The sequence below is a fragment of the Chrysemys picta genome, chromosome 1 (genome assembly GCF_011386835.1).
Source record: "Chrysemys picta bellii isolate R12L10 chromosome 1, ASM1138683v2, whole genome shotgun sequence".
NCBI classification, from domain to species: Eukaryota; Metazoa; Chordata; order Testudines; family Emydidae; genus Chrysemys; species Chrysemys picta.
In genome coordinates, this window is record NC_088791.1 from 28772577 (window position 1) to 28789875 (window position 17299).

General features: G+C 47.0%; 1 protein-coding gene across 1 annotated transcript; it reads left to right on the forward strand.

Annotated features, from left to right (window-relative positions):
• The first annotated feature begins 1366 nt into the window (after window positions 1-1366).
• Window positions 1367-3965, forward strand: LOC135972999 (uncharacterized). The gene is made up of 2 exons (XM_065554131.1): window positions 1367-1743; window positions 2733-3965. Exons 1-2 carry the CDS (start codon window positions 1572-1574, stop codon window positions 3206-3208), a joined length of 648 nt encoding a protein of 215 aa, XP_065410203.1. The 5' UTR covers window positions 1367-1571; the 3' UTR covers window positions 3209-3965.
• The last annotated feature ends 13334 nt before the right edge of the window (window positions 3966-17299 follow it).

Genomic DNA, 17299 nt, shown 5'->3' on the forward strand with positions numbered 1-17299 from the left:
GATGTAAATGAGGCTCAGGGGAAAAACACAGACCAATTAATGGTCTGATTAAAATGGAAATCCACAATAACTTTACACAGGATTCTGGATTGAGACTGAGACTGTGGGAGCCCCTCCATGCCAGCTGGCAGCAGGCCCACCATATTTTAACTCACATCAGGCCTGACACACAATGCCCCAACACACTGTTGTCATAATAGATATCTAAAAAGTGTCATGTAAGGTATCATATGTACACTGATTACATACCAGTCCCAAAAATCATTGTGGGATGTATGTATGTATGGGTTGTGTATACGCTGTTATCCGCATGTGTTGGAAATATGGTCTTATAATGTGTTTAGGAGGCAGTGTGTACACCAAGCCTGACAAAGCCTACACAAAGGCATGTGTATTTGCCTGTCTGACTGGCTTCACTGCAGGCAGAGGACAATGAAAGTACATTTACATATAAGGCTAACAAATAGGAAAAATCTTAGTGAGCTCCCTGGGGGACAAAGCCAGGATGCCTTCCTGGCTCTTGAAGCAGAGACAACGGACTTCGGGTAATATAAGGGGAGCAAAAAGATATTTGTGTTATCCATCGTTTATGGGACATAGGGTACAACAACCAATGAGCCTATGAAAGTTGGTTCCCCTAGTCTGAAGGGCTAGAGATGTTGGTAACTACTTGTGAGTAAGGAAACTGCTTAGGCAAAGACATGCTAAAATTAAGTTTTAGTCCCTAGAAAGCATGTAACCATTTTGTTTGTAACCATACTGTCTTTTTTCTCTTAGGCCTGGTCTACACTAGGCGTTTATGTCGAAGTTAGCGCCGTTACATCGAATTAACCCTGCACCCGTCCACACCGCGAAGCTATTTAGTTCGACATAGAGGTCTCTTAAATTCGACTTCTGTACTCCTCCCCGACGAGGGGAGTAGCGCTAAATTCGACATGGCCATGTCGAATTAGGCTAGGTGTGGATGGAAATCGACGCTAATAGCTCCGGGAGCTATCCCACAGTGCACCACTCTGTTGACGCTCTGGACAGCAGTCCGAGCTCGGATGTTCTGACCAGCCCCACAGGAAAAGCCCCGGGAAAATTTTAATTCCTTTTCCTGTCTAGCCAGTTTGAATCTCATTTCCTGTTTGGACATCGTGGCGAGCTCAGCAGCACTGGCAACGATGCAGAGCTCTCCAGCAGTGATGGCCGTGCAATCTCAGAATAGAAAGAGGGCCCCAGCATGGACTGATCGGGAAGTCTTGGATCTGATCGCTGTGTGGGGCGATGAGTCCGTGCTTTCCGAGCTGCGAACCAAAAGACGGAATGCAAAGATCTACGAGAAGATCTCTAAAGCCATGTCAGAGAGAGGATAGAGCCGGGATGCAACGCAGTGCCGCGTGAAAATCAAGGAGCTGAGACAAGGCTACCAGAAGACCAAAGAGGCAAACGGATGCTCCGGATCCCATCCCCAGACATCTCGTTTCTACGAGGCACTGCATTCCATCCTAGGTGCGGCCGCCACCACTACCCCACCACTGACCGTGGACTCTGAGGATGGGATATTGTCCACGGCCGGTTCCTCGGACATGTTAGCGGACGGGGAAGATGAGGAAGGAGATGAGGAGGACGAGGCAGTCGACAGCGCTTACAACGCTGATTTCCCCGACAGCCAGGATCTCTTCATCACCCTTACAGAGATCCCCTACCAACCGTCCCCAGCCGTTAACCCGGACACAGAATCTGGGGAAGGATCAGCCAGTAAGTGTTTTAAACATCTAAACATTTATTTTTAACAGAACAGGAATATTAAGAATAACAACAATGGGTTTCTCATGATTAGTTTGCCCTAGGCGCTTAACGTTTCAGTCCTGGGCAGTGCAACTATTGAAAAAAAATCTAACAATGTCCGGTTTAGCATGATTGTTCTGCCCAAGCCACTCTACTGTTTAGTCTCTGCCAGTGCAGCTACAGTAAAATGCGGTCTATATGTCCGGGGATAGAGCAGAAATCCTCGTGGGACATCTCGAGGAAGCTCTCCTGGAGGTAATTGGAAAGCCTTTGCATCAGGTTCCTGGGGAGAGCGGCCTTATTGGGTCCTCCGTGGTATGAAACGTTTCCACGCCACGAGACAATCAAGTACTCCGGGATCATTGCCCTGCAGAGCATGGCAGCATACGGCCCTGGTCTTTGGAGGCTTTCCCGAAGCATTCTTTCTTTCTCAGTGTCTGAGATCCTCATCAGGGTGATGTCGCTCATGGTGACCTGCTTTGAATTAGGTAGGGGAATGTTAGTGTTGGGACTGCTTGCCCGTTCCTTTACAGAACTGTAACCGCTGGTTTGCAGCCACGCGGTGGAGGTGGGAGAGGGGCAGCATACAGGGATCTTTCCCGGGGACAGCCGCGAGGGGGTGGGACGGGGCAGAGTTCCTGCTTGCCGGATTGCTGGCAGCAGGGACTGGCATTGCTTTCAATGTGAAAGGAGGCCAGTGCTACTATTAAAGTTTTAAGCTGCCACAAGTCTACGGCTTACCATGTCTGCTACACAAATTCCGGTGTCCTGCCCCGCTTCTCAGATCTGCAGTGCAAGACCCCAGGCACTGAATGCGAAGACCGAGAATTCGACCTTGTCCTGAGTGCGCATGTGATAGGTGCTGTGCATGGTCTTGTTCACAGAGAAAGACTATGTTCTTTGTTCACAACTACATTTATCTTTCTGAGGAATTCACTCCCTTTTTCCCATTCCCACAGCCACATCTGCGACTGTCTCACAACCTAGCCTGGCATCACACTCCCAGAGGCTAGCGCAGATTAGGCGTAGGAAGAAGAGGACACGGGAGGACATGTTCTCGGAACTTATGGGCTGCTCCCGAGCCCAGGCAGCACAGCAGACCCAGTGGCGGGAGAACTTGTCCCAAATGCATCAATCACACATGGAACGGGAGGAGAGGTGGCGGCAGGAAGACCAGCAGGCGACTCAAACGCTGCTTGGACTAATGAGGGAGCAAACGGACACGCTCCGGCGCCTTGTGGATGTTCTGCAGGAACGGAGGCAGGAGGACAGAGCCCCGCTGCAGTCTATCTGTAACCACCCTCCCCCGCCACCAAGTCCCATACCCCCCTCACCCAAAGTCCAAAGAAGGAGGGGCGGCAGAGTCCATGCAAACTCTCACTCCACCCCTGCAGAAAGCTCTAGTAGTAGAAGGCTCTCATTCCCCAAAATTTGACAAGTCCTTTCCTTCCCGCCTCACACAAGCCCCCGTCCAAGTTTCACCTCCCAGTTTCATGTGTAGTTGCTAATAAAAAATACGTTTGTGTTAATTACTGTTTCCATCATGTTCTTTTGGAGGAGGGGGGTAAGGGGGTTGGTAATTGGACAGGACAGTCACCTTTAGCAGGGTACATAGGCGGGGGCAGGTCCAGCAGCAGGGCACATACACAGTGCAGTCACTAGTTACCCTGGTCAGTCTGGGAGGTGGTTTTCATGTTCTGTGGTGGGGGGTGGGTTGCTCTGTGACTTTGTGGCGGGGGAGGGCAGTTACAGATCTTATGCGGCGGTCCTTATCCTGGATCACAGAGCCACGCAGCAGGGGATCTGTAACCGTCCTCCCCCTGCCACAAAGTCACATAGCCCCCCCATACACACAGTCCCGATCAGGAGGGGTGACAGGCTCCGTTGAAACAACCAGTCCACCACTGTGGAGCCTGTCAATCCTGGAGTTTAGAAGCGTCATTTGCGTCACTACACTACACCCGCTCCCCACCACAGTCTGCGTCCCAGGTTTAAAACATTCCCGCGAAAACAGTAATAAAGAAAACGGTGTTCATTAACAAAGTAGAAGTGATTTTATTTCTAAACGTGTGTTGGAAGGGGGTGAAGGGGGTATGTAACTGGAGAGGATAGTCAACATTAACTGGGTAAAGAAACGGGGGCAGGTTCAGCTTCTCTGTACACAAACTTAAAAGTCACAGGTTACCCTGCTCACTCAGGAACCTAGTTTTCAAAGCCTCCCAGATGCACAGCGCATCCCGCTGGGCTCTTCTAATCACCCGGCTGTCTGGCTGGGCGTAATCAGAAGCCAGGCTATTTGCCTCAACCTCCCACCCCGCCATAAAGGTCTCCCCCTTGCTCTCACAGAGATTATGGAGCACACAGCAAGCTGCTATAACAATGGGGATATTGGTTTCGCTGAGATCACAGCGAGTCAGTAAGCTTCTCCATCTCCCCTTGAGACGGCCAAAAGCACACTCCACCACCATTCTGCACTTGCTCAGACGGTAGTTGAAGAGTTCTTTTTCACTGTCCAGGGCGCCAGTATAGGGCTTCATGAGCCAGGGCATTAGCGGGTAGGCTGGGTCCCCGAGGATGACTATAGGCATCTCCACATCCCCAACAGTTATTTTGTGGTCCGGGAAGTAAGTACCTTCCTGCAGCCGTCTAAACAGACCAGAGTTCCTGAAAACACGAGCGTCATGAACCTTGCCCTGCCATCCGACGTAGATGTTCGTAAAACGTCCCCTGTGGTCCACCAGTGCTTGCAGCACCATGGAAAAGTAGCCCTTTCTGTTAATGTACTGGCTGGCCTAGTGCTCCAGTGCCAGGATAGGGATGTGAGTTCCATCTATGGCCCCACCACAGTTTGGGAATCCCATCGCTGCGAAGCCATCTATGATTACCTCCACGTTTCCCAGGGTCACTACCTTTGACAGCAGTACATCAACGATTGCCTTGGCTACTTGCATCACAACAACCCCCACAGTAGATTTGCCTACGCCAAAGTGGTTCGCGACTGACCGGTAGCTGTCTGGCGTTGCAAGCTTCCAGAGGGCTATGGCCACTCGCTTCTGGACAGTCAGGGCTGCTCGCATCTGGGTGTCATTGCGCTTCAGGGCAGGGGACAGCAACTCACAAAGTTCAAGGAAAGTTCCCTTACGCATGCGAAAGTTTCGCAGCCACTGGGATTCATCCCAGACCTGCAGCACTATGCGGTCCCACCACTCAGTGCTTGTTTCCCGGGCCCAGAATCGCCGTTCCACAACATCCACATGACCCATTGCCACCGTGATGTCCTCGGCGCTGGGTCCTGTGCTTTCTGAGAGGTCTGTGCTACTCTCAGACTTCAGACCCTCACCGCGGTGCCGTAGCCTCCTCGCCTGACTTATCTGCATCTGCCTCTGGGAAAGGTGGATGATAAGCTGCGAGGCGTTGACAACGGCCACAACTGCAGCAATGGTCGCAGCGTGCTCCATGCTCGCAGTGCTGTGGCGTCCGCGCTGTCACTGACTAGAAAAGTGCGCGAACTGATTTCCCGCCGGCGCTTTCAGGGAGGGAGGGCGGGAGTGATGGACGGATGACGACAGTTACCCAAAAGCACCCTCGACACATTTTTTTACCCAGAAGGCATTGGTGGCTCCACCCAGAATTCCAATGGGCAGCGGGGACTGCGGGAACTGTGGGATAGCTGCCCACAGTGCACCGCTTCCAATGTCGACGCTTTTCCCGTTAGTGTGGACTCACAAAGTCGAATTACTGTCCTTAGTGTGGACACACACGTTCGACTTTGCAATATCGATTCCAAAAATTCGATTTAAGTAAAATCGAACTACTCTCGTAGTGTAGACATACCCTTAGTATCACTTAAATCTGTTTTGTTAATAAATGTATTCTCTTAAATCTCTGTTTTGTTAATAAATGTATTCTTGTGTTGTTAGAAAAACATCTCAGTGCTTTGTATTAAAGTGAGGTGTGAGTCTTCAGCTACCATAACAGGCTGGTTTATACACTGTCTCTTTGGAGGCAGCAAGCTGAATAGTTCTGTCAGTGTCACAGTGAGAGGGACTGGACACTGCAGAGAGATGTCTCTGGGGAATTCGGGAATTGGGCAAAGTTAAGACTGGCAGAGTCTCAAAGTTTGCTGGTGAAGCAGACAGACTGGTGTGGCAGGGAGCAAAGTTCACAATTGCTAACAGTGGCTCACAGCCATGAATGTCCTGAATAGAACATCACAAGGATACAGGCCCATTTTATCCTCATGGAACTATGTATAGATCAGTTATTAGACCTGAATCTCCCTAACTCTCTGGGCTGATGTTATGGCTATGAGGAATGCTGTCTTCACAGAGAGATGGTAGAGAGAAAAGTCTGACAAAGGTTTGAAAGGAGACCTCATGAGTTTTGTGAGAACAAGATTCAGATCCCATAGCAATGGTGAGCAATGCATGATCAAATACGTAGGAACATGCAGCAATCCTTTCAGAAAGGTACTGTAGGGTAAACAAAGACTGTTGACCTGTGAATCAGTAAGTAGAAAGATGAGGCAGCTTAGTGGATCCCAATAGTTCAAGACAGTTTTACTGTTCCTAAAGTAGCAGATAGTCCAGCAAAACAAAAGGAAGTATTTTTTCACACAACGCACAGTCAACCTGTGGAACTCCTTGCCAGAGAATGTTGTGAAGGCCAAGACTACAACAGGGTTCAAAAAAGAACTAGATAAATTCATGGAGGATAGGTCCATCGATAGCTATTAGCCAGGATGGATAGGGATGGTGTCCCTAGCCTCTGTTGCCAGATGCTGGGAATGGGCAAGGGGATCGATCACTTGATGATTACCTGTTCTGTTCATTCCCTCTGGGGCGCCTGGCACTGGCCACTGTTAGAAGACAGGATACTGGGCTAGATGGACCTTTGGTCTGACCCAGTATGGCCGTTCTTATGTTCTTAAAAACAATGGAGATTTGTCTGGTCATAGACTTCTTGATTTCCAGAAGGATCTTTTGGAACTCAGCAGAACTTTCTTAATTTAGTGTTTCCACCAATCCAAAGCAAAGCTGTCAGCCTGCCAGATTTCTGATCCAGGTAGAGAATTTTTCCTAACCCTGAGATCAGATCCATTAAACTGGGAAGCAGGACTCAGGCCGATTCTAGTTATAGGAGATTAGCTAACTCTAACTCAAATGGATGAGCCCACATCTGGGTTATGAACAGACTGTCTGACTTTCTGGATGACCATCTAGGGTAATGGGAGAGTAACAATTTCTGAAATACCTTTTGGGTGACAGAAGCTGTAATGTTGAATAACTTCTTTTGGTTTGGTTTGGTTTGGTTTGTGACTATTTAGAAATGAAACAGTAGAAATTTTTGCATCCCGGTTGGGTTGCCTCCTTCAAATAACCTCCCAGTCTCCTATCTGACCAACACTGGGAGGGAATGTTGAAGGATGCACCACAGTTGCACCTGTTCTAAGTACTGACCAGGCCTGCCCCTGTTCAGCTTGTGAGGTCTGTTGAGATAACAGCCCAAGTTATTATGACTGGAGACAGTGCAGGCAGAGATGAACATGAGCTTAGAAAGAGCTGTGTGGTTAAATTAACTGTGGGCAATTGTGCTGTTCATAGCCTCTGAAGAGAGAGAAAAATGCAGGCGCTCTTCTGTTTAGGCAGTCTGGCTTGCTGGGAATAACACACTGTAGGCAGGGAACTGTGATCCTCGAAAAACGCCAGTCATGGGGGAGAGAGACGTGGATGATGGTTGGGAACTGGAAGTGGGTGCCTTCACTGGATCATGGAGGTAAATACAGGTGCAGTTGCCCTGAACTGTGACAGTTTGTGCACAAATGCAAGAAGTATGAGGAACAAACAGGAAGAACTGGAAGTCAGTACACAAGCTAAATTGCGAATTAATTGGCATCACAGAGACTTGGTGGGATAAATTTCATGAATGGAATATTGATATAGAGGAGTGTAGCTTGTTCAGGAAGGACAGGCAAGGGAAAAAGGGAGGAGAGGTTGCATTGTATGTCGATGTAACAGAGTAGCTTGCCCCTTGGAGGCTGGGGTGAGCCAATCCTGATTACAGAATAGCTGCACCTCAGAGAGATCAGGCTGATTGTCCTACAAAGAGCAACAGGAGGCTGCAATGAAGGGGGCAGGGAATGTTCAGGGATTAGTGACTTGTAGCAGTGAACGGGCTCCAGCAGAGTCCTGGGAGTTTGGACTTTGACTCCAGCCAGATAAGGCCCGGGAGTGGCCTGCCAAAGCAGGAAAAACCCCAGGCAGGAAGGCCTGGGAGGAGGAAGAGAAATCGTTGTTTGTGTGAACTTTTGGATGGACCTGAAACCTTTATTTTCAATGTTTGTTAATGTGATAAAGCACAACCCAAGAAGGGCTGGGAATGGACAAAAGCATTTTTTTGAGTTTCTTGAACAGTCCAAGAGGAAAAACTAAGGCAGACTGGCTGCAGTGTAACCCTAGGCCACAAGGAGGTACCCAGGAGGCAGCCAGCCCACTACAGCCAAGAACATAGTCATTTGTTCTGAGCTCCAGAAGGAGATAAGAGGCAGACCAATTGAAAGTCACAGGGTGAAAATAAGAGGGGGGGAAAACAGGGGTGACATGATAGAGGTTCTCATGCCAACATAGCTTCAGCTGTTCATGGAGGTAGTTTTATTATACCAAAAGGAGAACTCTCTCCATCAGCATACAGTGTCTTCAGCACTGTATATGTAGACATGCCCTAAGGTATAAAATGAGTTACACCTAGCAAGGGATGTACAAAGCAACAAGAATAGGGTCTATACACATTAGGAGCAAAAGAAAGACAAAGGAAAGTGTAGGTCTGCTACTTAGCAGGGAAGAAGAGCTAATAATAGGATACACCGAGAAAGCTGACGTGTTTAATGCCTATTTTGCTTCAATCTTCACTAAAAAGGTTAATTGTGACCAGATGCTTAACACAATTAATATTAACAACACAGAGGAAGGAACGCAAACCAGACTAGGGAAAAAATATTTAGATGTATTAAAGTCAGCAGGACCTGATGAAATTCACCTTAAGATACTTAAGGAACTAGCTGACTCCATCTCAGAACCATTAGCAAATATTTTGAAGAACTCATGGAGGATGGTTGAGGTCCCAGAGGACTTGAGAAGGGCATGGTGAAAAAAACACACTCCGAGTAGTTACTAATGATTCTAAGTCGGGGCGGGCAAACTTTTTGGCCTGAAGGCCACATCAGGTTTCCAAAATTGTATAGAGGGCCAGTCAGGGAAGGCTATGCCTCCCCAAACAGCCAGGCGTGGCCCGGCCCCTGCCCCCTATCTGACCCCCCTCCCGCTTCTCGCTCCCTGACGCCTCCCCCGGGACTCCTGCCTCATCCAACCCCCCCCGTTCCCTGATGGCCCCCCCAGGACCTCTGCCCCATCCACCCCTCCCTGTCCCCTGACTGCTCCTGGACCCCTCACCCCTGACTGCCCCCCGCTGCCCCATCCAACCCCTCTCATTCCTGTCTGTTCCCCCAGGACTCCTGCCCCATCCAACCACCCCTTCTCCCTGACCACCCCTGGAATCCCTGCCCCTGACTGCCCCCTGCTGCCCTATCCAACACCCCCCTCTCCTTCCTGACTGCTCTCCGGGGACCCCTGCCCCCGTTCAACCCCCCCCCCCCCGTTCCCTGCCCTTTGACCACCCCAACCCCTATCCACACTCCCGCCCCCTGACCACCACCCTGAACTCCCCTGCCCTCTATCCAACCCCCACTGTTCCCTGCCCCCTTACTGCGCTGCCTGGAGCACTGATGGCTGGCGGCGCTACAGCCGCGCTATCCAGAGCACCAGGATGGGTGGCGGCTCTGCAAGAGCCCTTCCGCCCAGAGCATTGTGCCAGCAGCGCAGTGAGCTGAGGCTGTGGGAGAGGGGGAACAGCGGGGGAGGGGCTGGGGGCTAGCCTCCCGGGCCAGGAGCTCAGGGGACGGGCAGGAGGGTCCCATGGGCCGGATGTGGCCCTCGGGCCATAGTTTACCCACCTCTGTTCTAAGCACTAATGGTCAAAGTGAAAGTATGTATCTTGTTGGGTCCCTCAGGAGTGTGTCCTGCGTCTGTTACTATTCAATATTTTCATTAATGGCTTGGATAATGGAGATGAGAGTATGCTTATAAAGTCTGCAGATTACACCAAGATGGGAGGAGTTGCTAGCCCTTTGGAGGACAGGATTAGAATTCGAAATGTACTCAGTAAATTGGAGAAATTGGTCTGAAATCAGCAAGATGAAATTCAGTAAAGACAAGTGCAAAGTGCTACACTTGGGAAGGAAAAATCAAATGCACATATACAAAATTGGGAATAACTGTCTAGGCAGTAGTACTGCAGAAAAGAATCTGGGGGGTATGGTGGATCATACATTGAATATGAGCAGACAGTATGATGCAGTTGAGAAAAAGGCTAATATTCTGGGGTGCGTTAACAAGATTGTTATATGTAAGGCCTGGTCCCCACTAACCCCCCACTTCGGACTAAGGTACGCAAATTCAGCTACGTTAATAACGTAGCTGAATTCGAAGTACCTTAGTCCGAACTTACCGCAGGTCCAGACGCGGCAGGGAGGCTCCCCCGTCGATGCCGTGTACTCCTCTCGCCGAGCTGGAGTACCAGCGTTGACGGCGAGCACTTCCGGGATTGATCCGGGATAGATTTATCGCGTCTAAACCAGACGCGATAAATCGATCCCAGAACATCGATTGCCTGCCACCGGACCCTCCGGTAAGTGTAGACGTACCCTAAGACAAAAGTGGTAATTCTCCTGGTGAGGCCTCAGCTGGAGTAGTGTCCAGTTTGGGGCACTAGACTTTAAAAAATATGTGGTAAAATTGGAGAGAATATAGAGGTGAGCAACAAAAATTATACAATAAACCTGACCTATGAGGAAAGATTAAAAAAACTGGGCAAGTTTAGTCTTGAGAAAAGACGACTGAGTGGGAACCTAATAACAGTCTTCAAATATGTTAAGGGCTGTTATAAAAAGGACTGTGATCAATTCTTCATGTCCACAGAGATAGGACAAGAAGCAATAGGCTTAATCTACAGGAAGGGAAATTTAAGTTAGGTATTAGAAAAAACTTTCTAACTATAAGGATAGTTAAGTACTGGAACAGATTACCAAGGGAGGTTGTGGTTAGACAAACACCAAAGATTGGCAACCTTTGGCACGCGGCCCACCAGGGAAAGCCGCTGGCAGGCCGGGCCAGTTTGTTTACCTGCAGCGTCCGCAGGTTCGGCCAATCACAGCTCCCACTGGCCGCGGTTCGCCACTCCTGGCCAATGCGAGCTGCGGGAAGCAGCGTGGGCCGAGGGATGTACTGGTCGCCACTTCCCACAGCCCCAGGCGAACCACGGCCAGTGGGAGCTGCGATCAGCCAAACTTGCGGACACTGCAGGTAAACAAACCGGCCCGGCCTGTCAGCAGCTTTCCCTGGTGAGCCACGTGCCAAAGTTTGCCAATCCCTGGTCTAGGTATACATGGTCCTGTTTCAGCATGGGGGGGATGGACTAGGCGACCTTTTAAGGACCTTTCCAGCCCTACATTTCTATTAATGGCTCATGGCTGTGAAAATGGCTTCTTTTAACATATTACCTAAATAAATGAGTACTAGTAGTATTCCCGCCTGAGCCCATTTACTCAAAACTAGAACGAACTGAGCTATGCCCTGGTTACATCAGAGATGACAGCTGCACTCTTCTATCTACGTTCTCATGCCTTGTCCATCATCATGTTTGAGTGCTTGTTGTCCTCTGGTGCAGTATAACTGTGAGCATCCAAGGCTAAATTCTTGAAAGCCAGAGAGATAAGAAGTTCTTTGTTTCAGGCCCTTGCCTGTGGAATGACCTACTTGGAAGAGATAAGACTGAGCCAACGTCTGTTCTCAGGCATGCATTTTTGGAAAAGTCTTCCGGCAATAATGAAAGACAAGGAATAACCATAGAAAAAGAAAGAAAAGAATAAGAAAGCTGCTAAACAAAGAATGGTGATGAGCAGAATGCATTAATGACAATTCTGTAAGAATTAACTACCATATTTGGCACTCAAACACTATGGTGATGAGTCAGTCATACCTCCCCCACCCACCTCTCATCCCAATCCTGCAGCACAGCATCCCTTCTGTGCAAACTTGACATTCCAGAAAAGAGTGATTTATTTTTATAATTTGTTTGGTTTTGTTGGGAAGAGAATTCTTCTGTTTTCTTAACTTGTAGGGAGATGAACAATTATGCAGTATAGGTGCTAGGGCTTAGATCTGAAAATTTAAAAGAAATCTCTTTTCTATATATTGGGGGGCAGGGGGAAATCTTTTTCTGAGCTTTTATTTAGAATCTTTCCTTGTCTTGTCTTATATTTGAGACACCAATAATCAACTTTATCTCGGCTAACAAGGTGTCTCCTTGTCCCTTAAGTCCATTTTGTGGACATAAAAAATTCTCTCAAATTCAGTTAAAATATCTTCTCATCAGAACAAAAAGTGAGAACTTTGGAAAAAATTGAAAATCTGGTGTTTTTATTATGAAGTACTCACAATAGACTAATTTTTTCCCCAATTCTTTTGGCAATCCTCACTCCCATTTTTTTTCAAAAACATTCTAAATATGTTATCTAAACAATTATTGAAGTTTTTCATTTACCAAAAACCCACAAAACTGCAATCTGTACCTCACACTTCAGCCCATTTTATATATGTAACACTACACAGGATAGTCCAAATAGATACTTTCTGCTGTAGAGAATGCAGAGCATTGGGGAAATGCATACACATGGTGGCATTGCCCAGGAGTGAAAATACTTTGGAAGCTGGTTTAAAAATATTCTAAAACCTCCGTAACCAGCTACTTAAAAATCATCATCCATTTGCCAACTGAAGTTTTACTTGCTATGGTTACAAGTAAATGCTGTAATGAAAGAGATTACAGAAAAAATGTAATTTTTCAGATTGTTGCTTTGTGCATTTGACTTCTCCTATGTAGGAAGTTAGTCATTTTCCTCTTTTGTTTGTGTGGTTCTTTCCCACAGCAATGAGGTGGAGAAACAGTGTTACAATTGTAAAACCACACAAATTGGTAAGGAGTCTCGGGGGCAAGTGTAGGACCTAAAAAAAAAATTTAGTTCTTTTTTTAAAAAACTGATTAGATTTCAGTTTGATCATGCCCCATTAAATTCAGATATAATTTGGTGCTCAAATTATGGGGCGGGGGAAATAGGGGGCTCATGAATGGCCAGTGGCTTGCTTTAATTTAAACAGTAGTGAGACTTAAGGGGACCATAAAACAGAAGTGAGGTAGCCCCTAAAGCAGCAAGGGCCCCACCAATTTTTTTTCCCTGTAATTTGAGTATGGATATATCCCAGTGTGGCAACAGCATTGCTGGGATACATTAACATCGGGATAGATTTGGAAACGCTCAACTTCTTGTTTCAGACTGCCCGAATAACAATGGCAACAGAATGGAAGTGCCCCTTTGTGCCAAGAACAACAAAGTGGATTCATAAAGTCTGAGAATTCCTGGCAACAGATATTACTCGCAAATTAAAAACTCTAATATGCAGTATTTTTAGATTTGGATCCTTTTATTGGAAATGGATAAGATAGGACCTTGGCAAGCAAGTCACGTAGTTTGATCCCTTCCTAGAAAATAAAGTAATTCTTGATAGTAGAATCCAAATTTAATTCTAGTAGATGTTTTTCTTCATTTGGATTATTTACTGCAGCTCATATTCTCAAAAGGACAAATCATCACATATTGACAAACAAACATCAAGATGTGGAGAGGGAAATAGTGAGGCCCACAAAAGTTTGTGCTTATATCTCAAGTAAATACCGGTGTCTATAGTTTAATAAGATCCTGAATGTCCCCATCTCCCATTGACATCAATGGAAACCCTTGATGTCCAGATCCTTGCAGAAGGCACACACCATCTGGCATGACCAGGGCCTACACGAACAGATCCAAATGTTTCTAACTCTCATTATAAAATCATGAGTCTCATAATATTTGGTGATTTTGTTAAAGTCCCAGCTCATGGAGTCCTGTGATTGTGTAAGAATCTCATTTTTTTTTAAACAAGTAAAAGTAAATAAATAAATCTTTAGACTGCTGAGAATGTGAACCCTAAAGACTCAAAAGACAGAAGGCAAATTAAAAGACCCCCCCCAAATTTACTATTTTAAAAATCTCATGATTTTTAAGCCAACCTCACGATTTTTTGGGGGGAGGAGGGCAACTTTGGTTTTTGAATCCTTGAAGATGGCAATACTGTGATCCTCCTCAACAAAATTCTCTGATACTACAGAAAATCCCATGGGAGATGTTTTATTTAGACTTGACAGGAACTTTGTCTTCTTGCTTTTAAAATTCTTATTATAATCATAATACAGTAGTATCTACTAAGGAAACAGGAACCCATCATTTTGGTCCTCTCTGATGTAGATCTTCATTCTGCTTCCATTGAAGTTGATGACAAAACTCCCATTGATTTCAACGGACGCAAGATCAGGACATCAGGTTGTAAACAAAGAAAATGCTGTCCCAAATTTACATACCGAAAGTGACTGGAGACTTCCACAAAAATCTAAGAGAAATTCTGTGGCTTAATAGAATTATTGTTGTTGTTGGTAATTCAATTGTTCAGTATATGCAATATTTGCATTTTTATGTATTATTACTTGTATTTTCTACATACATTTTTCTTGCCAATAATAAAAGGTATCTTACACGTGGGGCTGCCTTAAGCACTTTTCTCTCTGCACTCTCTTTCATGCATTCATGTGATGATCAGCAGTGCTCTTTCATTGTCAAGAAGCATCAACAGATTTGACTTTCTAAAGAGTAGTAGTGGTAAAATAGCAGTGCTCATCAAGAGAGCCTGGGAGATTCAAAGCTATGGGAGATATTAAAACCTCAGTCCTGCAAATGGTTCCATACAGCCTTCATGCTCAAGTATACATTCTTCCTAACTTACTTAGTAAAGCAATGTCATTGACAAAGTCAGGTTATGTAACTCTTCTTCACTATCCCATTTTACACCGTCCATGAGGCCTTTTGTTGCTCGCTTCATCACCAGTCTATTGCTAATGCAGAGAGGATTGGTAATAATCCATCATCTAACTCCAGTCACAATATCAAACAATTCACCAGTCCTGTATCCGATCCTACTGCGTATCTATTTCCATCGTATGTTGGACATCATATGTCCTTATTACGTTGATCAGCTTGACCATCATTCCGTAGCTCCCAGCACTATTCCACGGGGTCCATAAAATTGATTACGATGGATTTTTGCCAAGCAGTAGCTGTGCTGATGATCTGTCAAAGAGCAAATATCTATTAACAATGCAGGATGGAACTCAGCCCGTTCTTCTCATACTATTTCATCCACTGCTTTCTTCATTCTATTCAGCATAACTGTATGTGATGCTCCGCAGAGGTACCCAGGGTTGGGAGGCACCTCACCACCACCTGCCCTTAGCATGAAGCACCCGTGTCAGCTCCCGGAGGCCAACAGTCTGACAGCACAAGCAGGACTTTCCAGGTCCCTGCACATCTGACTCTCTCTGTACGGGCAGTCCCTGGAGCTTGCCATGCAGTGTCCAGACTTTTATCCCCTGAACACTCACAGAATTACAGGCCCGCTGTTCCCAAAGCAACAGTACACACCAGGTTGTACGATTCAGCTCAGGAGCATCACTTTAGTTAACACCACTGCACTTCGATATATTTATAATGAAAACAAGAATAAGTTTATCATCAAGGATCAGAGATTCAAGTAACAATGAGTAAGAATATTGGAAACAAATGGTTACACATAAAACAAAATCATAACATGCTCTATAGAGACTCAACTTAACTAACAAGTTACTCTCTTGTTTAGAGAAACTTACCTCACTCAAAGTTCTCTCCAGTGTTTTCAGCCAAGTCTTGTTGAGAGCAAAATCACTGTCCTTTTATTGCCTCAGTGAAGGGTGCCCGGGCACCTTGTCTGCCCCCCAAATATAGATGAACCAACCTTTGAAATGCATCTCAAGGTAAGTTTCTTTCCCCTGCTGGTTTTCTCTTCCTGAAGTTCTGTACGTTGCATTCAGTTCATACTGGTGATAGGAAGCCCACTGTGAATGACCATGTCTTGTCTGACAGAAAATCTGTTTTTTCCCCTTTCCTGGTGACCAACCCCCACCCCCCAACACTAACTTTAAGAGCATATTTTCTTATGTTCTTAGACATACATTTCACAGTGATAAGACTCTTTGGTGAACTGGAACATACAGATGAGACTCAAGAGATCCTGGCAAGATGAGACATAAACTGGCCGCAATGCATGCCCCATTTGCTGTGTCAAGACAAAATCGCACACAGCCTGAGGCCCAGCTATGAGCCTCTTGCTGATTTACTTGCTCTCCTGTAAGTCCTGTGCACAATGCCATGCCCACAAACCCATACTCCCAGCCATAGGTGTTCCTCCAATACATTCTATACATTAGGCCCTGGATCACCCGCACCCTATAGCCTGGACCTCTGGCCCATCCAGACCCAACTGGGTAGCCACTGTTGTAGCCTCTATACAGAACAAGTGGGAGACATACTCTTCTGGTGCAAGCCCAGAAATGACAGCCCCTTCTAAGCACTCCCACAACTGGAATTTTGTTAGGAAGGAACAGTCCCTCATGCAGGAACAGGGGATCCTCATTGAGTGACCACTGAGCCACATATGCCGACAGTGCCCATACAGGACACAGGTCCCCCTCACCAGAGCGGTGCAGAGCAACAGCCTCGCCAACCCCAGCCTGATCAGTTTTTGATCTGCAGATCTTGAGCCATAGAGAGTCACCTTCTCACTGCACGTACTGTTGTTCGAGTGCCTGCCCCAAAGAGTCTCCCTTGGTTGAAAGGAACAACTCACTGACCCACAAGGCCTCAAAGAAAACCAACAGAAAGGATGCTGTCATGAGGTATGCACACCCCATCCTCCTTTGGGGGCGGGTCAAGGTTGTGATACCACTGGGGTTACAGTTTACCAGACTCTCCATAGGCTGAAAGCAGCACAGCTCAGGTGCCGGAGTCAATATAGCGGCCCTCGGGTACAGGGCTGTGCCGTCTAATGGCCAGAGTCAACACACCTGCCCTTATGTTCAGGGCTGCATGGCTTAACAACTAGAGTCCATACAACTGCTCTTGGGGTATTGGGGTTGCACGGCTTAGTGGCCAGAGTCTATGCAACTGCCCTTGGGGTCAGGGCTGCATGCAGGAAAGTGGGCCACCGTGTAGGGATGGGCGGGACTGTCTGAGGGGCGGGACTTCCACCACACATAGTGTGGAGTTAACCCGCTTTTGCCCAGTGCGGGGTATGCCCACCCTGTCACAGATGCTTTGAAGAGTACAGCCTCATTCCTTGAATGTTAAATCCAGGAAGAACCTCAATTAATTGCCTAAGGACCTGCAAGTTCACTGGCTTGCTGGCATGGCTCCATATCCCCGCAGCCTGGGCCCAACCCTCCCATGTCCTGC

Bases quoted from the DNA above. Each gene is read 5' to 3' on its own strand.
- LOC135972999 (XM_065554131.1), top strand. From the start codon at position 1,572: ATGTTAGCGGACGGGGAAGATGAGGAAGGAGATGAGGAGGACGAGGCA. The intron at 1,744-2,732 runs GTAAGTGTTTTA...CCATTCCCACAG, and splicing joins ATCTGGGGAAGGATCAGCCA to CCACATCTGCGACTGTCTCA.